Source organism: Halyomorpha halys, unplaced genomic scaffold (assembly GCF_000696795.3).
Source record: "Halyomorpha halys isolate HHAL.00 unplaced genomic scaffold, Hhal_1.1 Scaffold862.1, whole genome shotgun sequence".
In the NCBI taxonomy this organism is placed as follows: domain Eukaryota; kingdom Metazoa; phylum Arthropoda; class Insecta; order Hemiptera; family Pentatomidae; genus Halyomorpha; species Halyomorpha halys.
The window spans coordinates 117,906-126,985 of record NW_027115572.1 but is presented as its reverse complement, the minus strand read 5'-3'; the positions used below and the strand labels follow the sequence as shown (position 1 = coordinate 126,985).

At 34.2% G+C, this 9,080-nt stretch overlaps 1 protein-coding gene across 1 annotated transcript in view; it reads left to right on the top strand.

The window, feature by feature from the left end:
* The window catches only part of LOC106686694 (streptococcal hemagglutinin), a gene marked incomplete in the record, with an annotated part of 5,518 nt that extends 3,787 nt beyond the window's left edge, over positions 1 to 1,731 (top strand). The window contains 1 exon segment of the mRNA XM_067052599.1: positions 1 to 1,731. Within this exon segment, the coding sequence (XP_066908700.1) occupies positions 1 to 984 (984 nt within the window).
* Between the last annotated feature and the right edge of the window lie 7,349 nt (positions 1,732 to 9,080).

Below are 9,080 nucleotides of genomic sequence, written 5' to 3'. Positions count from 1 at the left end.
GCTGCATACCCTGTTTATGGAGGAGCTTACTATGAAAGTGGATACGATCAGAAATCCAAGTCAGCATCTGCATCTAAAGCAAGCAGGTCCCTAACAAAAGAAAAATCAACATCTAGGAACAATAAAAAGGTTATTGCTCCAGTTACTAAAAAACCTCAAACCAAACCAACAACAAAAAAACCACAAACCAAGCCAACAACAAAAAAACCACAAACCCAGCCAACAACAAAAAAACCACAAACCAAACCAACCACTAAAAAACCACAAACCAAACCAACCACGAAAAAACCACAAACCAAACCAACCACAAAAAAACCAGTAACTAAAACAACTACCCCAAAAAAAACAATCCAGAAAAATACTGAGCCCAAAACTACCACTAAGAAACCTGTCCAGAAAAAAACTCAAACCAAGCCAACCAAGAAGCCAGTGTCTAGTCGCAGTCTTGCCAATAGCGGTTACAACTCGTACTCGAGAGTGAAAGGAGCGCAAACTATCAGCCAAGACAACTCTCAACAAACATCAAAAAAAGGATATATTAAGACTGGAGCTTCCTACCCTGTTTATGGAGGAGCTTACTCCGAAACTGGGTATGATCAGAAATCCAAGTCAGCTTCTGCATCTAAAGCTAGCCGATCACTTTCCAAAGAAAACTCCAAGACTGGATACAGCCAAAATGTAATCGCACCAGGTTATGTAGGTCCAGCTGTAGTATCCAATACTGGATATTCTCAAAAATCTAAAGTTAAGGCTGATCAAAGTGTAAGCAAAGCCAGCTCTCAGCAAACTTCCAACAAAGGATATACTAAGACTGGGGCTGCATACCCTGTTTATGGAGGAGCTTACTATGAAAGTGGATACGATCAGAAATCCAAGTCAGCATTCCAAAGAAAACTCCAAGACTGGATACAGCCAAAATGTAATCGCACCAGGTTATGTAGGTCCAGCTGTAGTATCCAATACTGGATATTCTCAAAACTCTAAAGTTAAAGCTGATCAAAGTGCAAGCAAAGCCAGCTCTCAGCAAACTTCCAACAAAGGATATACTAAGACTGGGGCTTTGTATCCAGTTTATGGAGGAGCTTACTCAGAAACTGGGTATGATCAGAAATCCAAATCAGCATCTGCATCTAAAGCTAGCCGGTCTCTAAGTCAGGAATCCTCCAGTAACGGATTTAACAATGGTGCCTTAATCGGTCCTCAATATGGCAGTACCCTGGGATATTCGACTTTGTCAACATCTGATGCTCAATCTAGTGATAGTTCTTCAGATTTAAGCAGCTCATCATTCAGTGACCAATCTCAGGTTTACGCTGCACCAGGATATGTAGCTGCCCCTGCAGTTGTCTCAAGGAGCTCATCATCTCGTTCACTTTCTTCTTCAAAGAAGAGTTCAAACAGCAAATCTAAACAAAGTAGTTCGTTTTCTTCATTTGGAGGATTTGGCCACGGTCCTTATGGTGTAGGCTCAGCACAGCAGTCAGCCTACAGCAGTAAATCTAGTTCGTCTAGTTCCCAATCAGAAGCGTCAGAATACTCTAGTTCTTCAGATGATACATTCATAGATCATTATGCTCCAATATATTGGTAATGATTATCCACCCTTTAATAGTTATCTTAATAGAATTAATAAACTATTAAACAATGTAGAATAGCATTATTACCCAATATCAAAATTATTATAGTTTAAATGCTATTTATAATCTAGGCAATATATTTATAATAAAATGATTTTTTTTTGTTTTTTCCCCTAATCTCTTTTAGAAAGATAAAATAAAATACTAATACATGGACATCAAATACTTTATTTCTTGTTTTTATGGAATACATTTTTTTTTAAGCATGTAACTCTTTATACTTTTAAATTTATATTTGTAAATACAGTGAATATAAGGGCAGGTAAAAATATAATCAGCAGCTTGTGTTCTATATCGAGAGAGTTAGCTGGAAATTATGACAGGCCCAATACCACCAGCTAACAGTCAACAAGATTTGTTTTAAACCAAATGGTTGATTCTGCTACACATCCCTAATACTGCAAATACTTTTAATATGGAATTACTGCTGAAGAAAACTGCAATATTGCCGATTACTGGTCCCTAAACTACCAATTTTATATTATATCAAAATGATATAACTCAATGCATGGAAAGAAATGAGGTAAAAACATATATTATCTATTTCATTATGGTGGAGATGTTGACCATAGATGTAATTGAAGTAAAAGTTGAGTGGGCCGGGAAAAAAGTAAACAAATAAGTGAAAAAATATTTTTAATTCATCCCAACGTTTTGGCCTTTTATAGTATGAATAAGCAAAGCAAGATAAAAATATGAGAGTACTTAAAAATACTATTTTTATATGCGTCCTTACATATCTCTAGACATCCAATTCTATCATTCATATCTTATTCTTTCATTCATCATAATTACAATTTTAATTATTCATCTATTCAAAACTTTATAAGAATTTTCATAATTGTATACTTTAATGATTTGCCCATATTTGATTTTTTGCACATAGATAATCTATCAAAATTGAAAGTTAACCTAGAAGCAATTGTTAACTAATTTAATTCTATGGATACTGATAAAAAAACTTCACAAATGGCGATAGTAAAAACTTTACCACAACCTGTAGTTGTGTAGGCCTAATATGGCATGTTGTTCAAAATGGCTGTCATATTTTTTTCTTTTTGGTCTACAGCCACTAAGTCCTCAAGTATTATAAATAGCTCAACTATGTTAAGTTTAAAAAAATTAAACAAAAAGAGTAAATGTTGGTATATAACTGTGTGTGAAGGTAAATATCTTATATTTTTAAAGAAAATCTATTTTTACCCGACAGTAGGGTCCAGTGCCAGTATAGTGCAGTACATTTATAGTCCGGGACCCCCTGATAAAAAAGGACTTTACATATTCCAGGATACAGCCCTGATGAAGCTCTGCAAAATACAGAAAAACGTTAGTTACTAATAAATAGTTTTTCTACAATTGTTGTACCTTTCTTTACCACTACAGACACTATCTTCCTACAATCAATTATTTATTTTTTTATTTAATTAATTAATAAAATTAGAGTACCTATAACCCAAATCCAAGAGTAATGGAAGTAAGTCTCAAATTATTTCTTTTTGTATACTGTTTGTAATTTTGTATAAATAAATTAATTATGGAAATTTAATCATACATAAATAGTTGAATGCAAAATCGTTCTTGTTTTTATTTATGTGCCCATTTTCATTTCCTCTAATTTATTCTTTATTTCTTCGGCAGAAAAAAAAGTACAATATCATAATAAAGGTAATATAATTTGTAATCAACGTTAAATAGTCAAATGAGGACCAGTGTAAGCAGGTTTATTTTACCTACCCTCTGTCTGGTCGTACATTTAATGGATTCCGAATTGATCCTTATTAAAATTTTTTATGTTTTGTAATTTTCGAGAAACAGCTTCTCAAACATCAATATATTTTTTTCCAAAAAAGTTTATTAACAAAAAGTAATGACATTTGATGAAATATGATTAATCTTACATGTGTTTATTCCTACAGCACAACTTATAAATATTTTAACACAATTTTGCACAATGAAATTGTGCAACATACGTTGAAAATAAGAAAAGTTTCATATCTCAGGAACCATCTTATGTACAGAATCCAATCAGGGCTCAATATGAAGTAGGCGAAAAGGGCAGCACATATTATATGTAAGTTAATTCTTATTTATGTGTTATCTCCTTTGATTGTAAAAACCCAACCAACTTCTTCTTTTGGTTCGTGATTTGTTCACGTTTAGTTGATTTTTGTGTTCAATAATGAACCTTTGTAGTCAATCAAGAAATATAAAATTTAACTCTCCCTCAAAATTGAGGTTTAAAGTAGAATCCAAAAATTAAATTTAAAAAACATCATCTGCATGATGATCCTATTTAATCACCATAACCAACCACCATTTTCTTTCCTAATGGTGTCTCATTAGAGGATTTGTAGATGATATTACTATATCTTTACAATATGTCAACAACTTGGAGGAGGGGGAGGGAGGAGCTGAGGATGCTTCTCACCTGACCAACTTTAGGCCTCCAAGATTAAAGATCCAACAATTAGTTTTAAAGGAGTCTCTTCTCTAAAACCACCTAAACTTTTTTTTTTTTCATTAGCACGACAGACCGTGGAGGTCCCGGCCTCGTGCGATGTACTTAAGAAATACATCATGCGTTTCCTGACGTAGATTTCATAGGGTGGGTCCGTCACTCCCACGCCTATTTTTTTGAGTGCCATCCATTGGCTAACGGGCCTCACAAATGCCCGGGGGGGGGGGGGGGGGGGGGGGGGGGGAGATTGTGAGTGAGTATTGCATAATTTTTTCACTTAAAAGAAATCACGGGTAGGGCCGGGCTCGAACTCGTAATCTATGGGTTGGCAGTCAAGTGCATTACCACGCTGCTACCCTCACCCCTAAACCTTTATCCATGTTTTTTTATTTTTTAACCATAATATAGTCATGATACAATTAATACTTTATTTAATAGTGCTTACAACAAAAAAAATCAATATTCTACCAAATAAAAAACTTAGAATATGAAATGATCATGAACACATAAATGAAAAAATTCTCATGGTGTTTCTGTTCTGGCACAATGAACCAGGATCAATGTCAATAACCAGGTAGGAAGTGCAAGTAACCAACGAATTACAAACCAAAATTCATGAGTAAATTGGGAATAAATGCTTGTTCCATGCATATCAAAGTTTCATTATTTGAAATGTGGCAGAAATTTATAAAATATGGGGGACATGAACTTGTCAAGCATCTCCAAGCACTCTTCCAAAAAGTCTGGGATCTCAAAAGGATAACAATGGAATGGGAAAACAACATCATTATCTCAATCCATTAGAAGGGGAGCCAAAGTGTGTGCGATAATTACCGCCCCATATGTCGTCAGTGGTATAGTATATAAATCAACTTCAATCAGAATCACCTTTGATTTCTTGTATAATAGTTTCAAAATTGGAAGTAGTTCACTCTCAAAAAGAGATTTAAACCTATCTTCATCCAAGTTTGGTAATACTGAAGATCTCCAGTGCGTAGATTTTAATACTGATCCCCTGATAAAAGGAACTGCATATCTGAATGATAGAACATGGAAAATAACTTCAATACAGTTGTCAATTAGCTCATCTTGATTCTCTTCCTCACAAGTTTAAAGACCAATAAGACACTCATAAGCTAAACTTTCACACAAATTCCACTTTCCACTCACTGTAATAAATTGGTTAAATCAAAACTGAAACTTAAATCAAATTTGAAGTAAACAATAACATGAAGCTCTGGAAGGAAAGGTTATAAACATAAAGGCTTATAAAACAAGTTGCTCAGAAAATCCGCTAGGGGCTCTTATGCATTTAACGTTTAACATGACTTCAACATGGTAAAACATTTTACATTTAACACATCATGAATACCCCTAATGTATACAATAGAATCTTGGAACAAAGATTAAGGAAACTGGTGGAAGAAGATCTGGAAGAGGAACAGGCAGGTTTTAGGCGTGGTAGACAGACCCAGGATCATATATTCTCCCAGAGAATGATTGTAGAGAAGGCATGGGGTAGAGGTAAAGCAATATACCTAGCTTTCCTAGATTTAAGGGTGGCTTTCGACCATGTTTCTAGACAGGAAATATGGGATCCATTGGAAGATAAAAGAATCCCATGAAATCTCATAAGTGCAATTAAAGCGGTATGTCAAGACCCTAAGGGAGTAATAAGGCTAGCTGGCACTGAGTCCGAACCATTCCATTTCTTTAGGGGAGTTAAACAAGGCGATAGCCTGAGCCCTCTGCTGTTCATAATTTTCATGGATCCCATTTGAAAATTTTGTAAAAGGACACCCAGAGCAATAGTAGGGTACTGGAACATGACCCCAGTGTTGGCACAGGCAATGATATATGCAGATTATGTGGTTCTGGTTGCAGATAATGCTGAATCTCTCCAGGTTGCTGTGGTTGAGTGGCCAGAAGAACTACTACTCAGAGGTATGCAAATTAATGCTGCCAAAAGCAAGGTTATGTGTGTTGGAAGCAGAAATGAAGATTTCAGAATCACTTGCAATGGAGAGAGCCTTGAGCAAACTGACACCTACTGCTACCTGTGAACATTGATCTGCAAGGATGGAAGAATAGACTAGGTGGTCACGAATAGAGTCCAATAGAGGCCAATGGAATATTCTACCAGATATCCAGCTATTGGAAAGCAGGAGTTGAGCAGGAAGGCGAAGATTCTGCTATTGAAATCAGTTTTTCTCCCAGTACTATTATACGGATCGGAAAGCTGGAAAACCCCGGACCGTCATGCCAGCAAGGTTGTTTCTGCGGAAATGAGATTCCTAGAGAAAATATTAGGAAAAACCAGGCGAGACCAAATAAGGAATAAGGGTACATGAAGAACTAGGAGTAAGATCCGTCCAATAGGTTATTGAGGAAAGACAGCTGAAATGGTTCGGGCATGTTAGAAGAATGGGAGATGACCGTAAAGCTAGGTGGCTTCTAGAAGCAAGACCAGGAGGAAGGCAACCTCAAGGCAGGCCAAGGCTAACGTACGCTGACCTGATTAAGAGAATTGGCACAGCGAGAGGAAGCTCCATACCGGAAATGAGAAAGCTCACACGGGACAGGGATTGCTGGACAAGATGTTCAGAAGCAACTACTCCATGCTTCGCAGCACACAGGTTTTACAACCACATGCCTCATTTGAATTTGTTCCTTTAAGAGCAATATCACAAATTTGCATTAATTGTGGTGTTATTGTATAGTGAGCTAAGCCTTGCATACTCCCAAGAGAGCAGAAAAAGCTCAGTTGAACTTAAGAGCACAATAATATGGTTGATCAATGGTTTACTACAATCCCAAGGGTTGCTTTGATGTCTTCTCTTTTAGCACTTTTAAGTTTTTCACAGACTCAAAAAGAACTTATCCTTATGTATAATGTCATACAGGGAACACCTGGATTGGAGTAAATAAAATAGAATCAATATTTTCTCAGCAGGTATAGCATATTCAAAAACAATATTTGATAACTGTCTTTTGATCAAATATTAAAACCCACCAACTGTTTAAATATCAAAAATTACTAATGCGTAGTTCATACCTTCCAGCTTATTATTTTGATATTTTCATACATTCATCTTTTAATTTATATGAAGCATTTTTTATTATGAAATGATTTTTCAAATGGGGTCAGTCAACCTGGTACAAATAATATAGTATTACTACAAAAACTGACAAATTAATGGTCAATGAAGTCAAATTTAATTTTGAAATAGAGTAAAGCTGTGAAGCCTAAGACTCTACAACCATCAATGAGTCACCCAATTTGTTATTACATCACTTCGAAACAAAAACCCATGGATATATGTTAAATTATAAAAAAAAAAAAAAAAAAATTAAAACGATAAAAAATGGAATTATTTTAAATGATAACTTAATTATATAACAAATACTTAACTATTTTGAATTAATTAAATTTATTGAGTTAATAACAAATTCTTACCATTTTTTTTTTTTTTTTCGATACCTCAATTTTTCAAACCTGTAACATCTTAACAGGACATAAAAACATCTAATGTATTCTCCCTGGTCTAAATTGCAAATTCAATGTTAAATTTAGTATATATTGAAAATAAACAATGTTAACAAACATAGCTTAATCGTTTTAAAATAAATAAACTTATTTTGCACAATCTATAAACATATTTATAAAATAGGTACACCAATTTATAACTTTCCTCACAAGCCATATTATAATAAATCAATTTTTTTTCACAGGTCCAAGAAATAGTGTTGGTAGCATAAGTACAGAAAAACAGCAGATTTCTGGTAATAAATATGACTTTCAAAAGCAAGAATTTGAGCAAACTAAGAAGTCCAAACATCCTGAATACTTAATTCCATCTCCAGAAACTAGAAATACAAGTTTTAATCCGTATAAAGACAAGCAGCCGATTAAAAATGTAGAACAAAGGCAACACTCCTCAACTAAGTACTCAATACCGATAGAATATTATGAAAAAATCACTGACCCAACAAGATCAAACCAGCAGTCAAGATATAATCAAAAAAGCAAATCAGCAGATAATCATAAATCGTTTGTGTCAACTGGGAAAAGTTGAGGTTATATACAGCTACGCAAGCCAGCAACAATCAAAAGAGCAGAGCATCAGATATTATTTCATCATTTGTGTCGACAGAAAAAAGTTGATCTACATCATTGGCTCAGATACAAATAGCTATAGAAACCAAATCAACACACAGTTCAGATCAGACCTCCACATATAACTAACAAAGCTCATCAGACACTATTTCATCATTTATAGAAACCAGTAAACTAAAACCTTACATACATATAGACACTGCTACAAAAACTAAGTCATAATTTAGTTCAGATCATTTAAGACAAGTCCAAGAAGCCTTACAATTAAAAACTAAATATTCTATTTCGAGTGGAAATATTCAACCTATAGTGCCATTGATCCCAACAACAAATTTACAAGATCAATAAACTATCATGATAAAGTAATTAATTCTACTAGTAGTTCATCAGCTGCTTCTTCTACTATAGTCAAACAGCTCTCTTCACCAACAATAACTAATCTAGATTTCAAAAAAGTCATAAGTTCAAAAATCCCTGCCTAAACCAGTATTAAACAAAGTAAATCACTTACAAACATAACAGATTTAAATCATCAAGATAAAAAAAAAGAATTTCATATCGGCTAAACATCACTAAGCACATCATAAAGAAAACTCCAAATCACCAAAATTAAACCACTACTAAGAAAAATTCACAAAACATACACTCCATTATTCACATCACCACAAAGATAGCCATTCAAAAAACAAGAACAAAGAATCAACCTACCACAAAGAATATTCTGTTACAAAAAAATCTCATACATCAACTCATCATAAAAAGTATGAAAAAGAAAATCATAATGTACTAGAAATTTTCAAAAATAAGACAAATTCATACTTGTTAAAGGATCAAGAAAATTTAACCAATAAAGAACAATCTATATCGT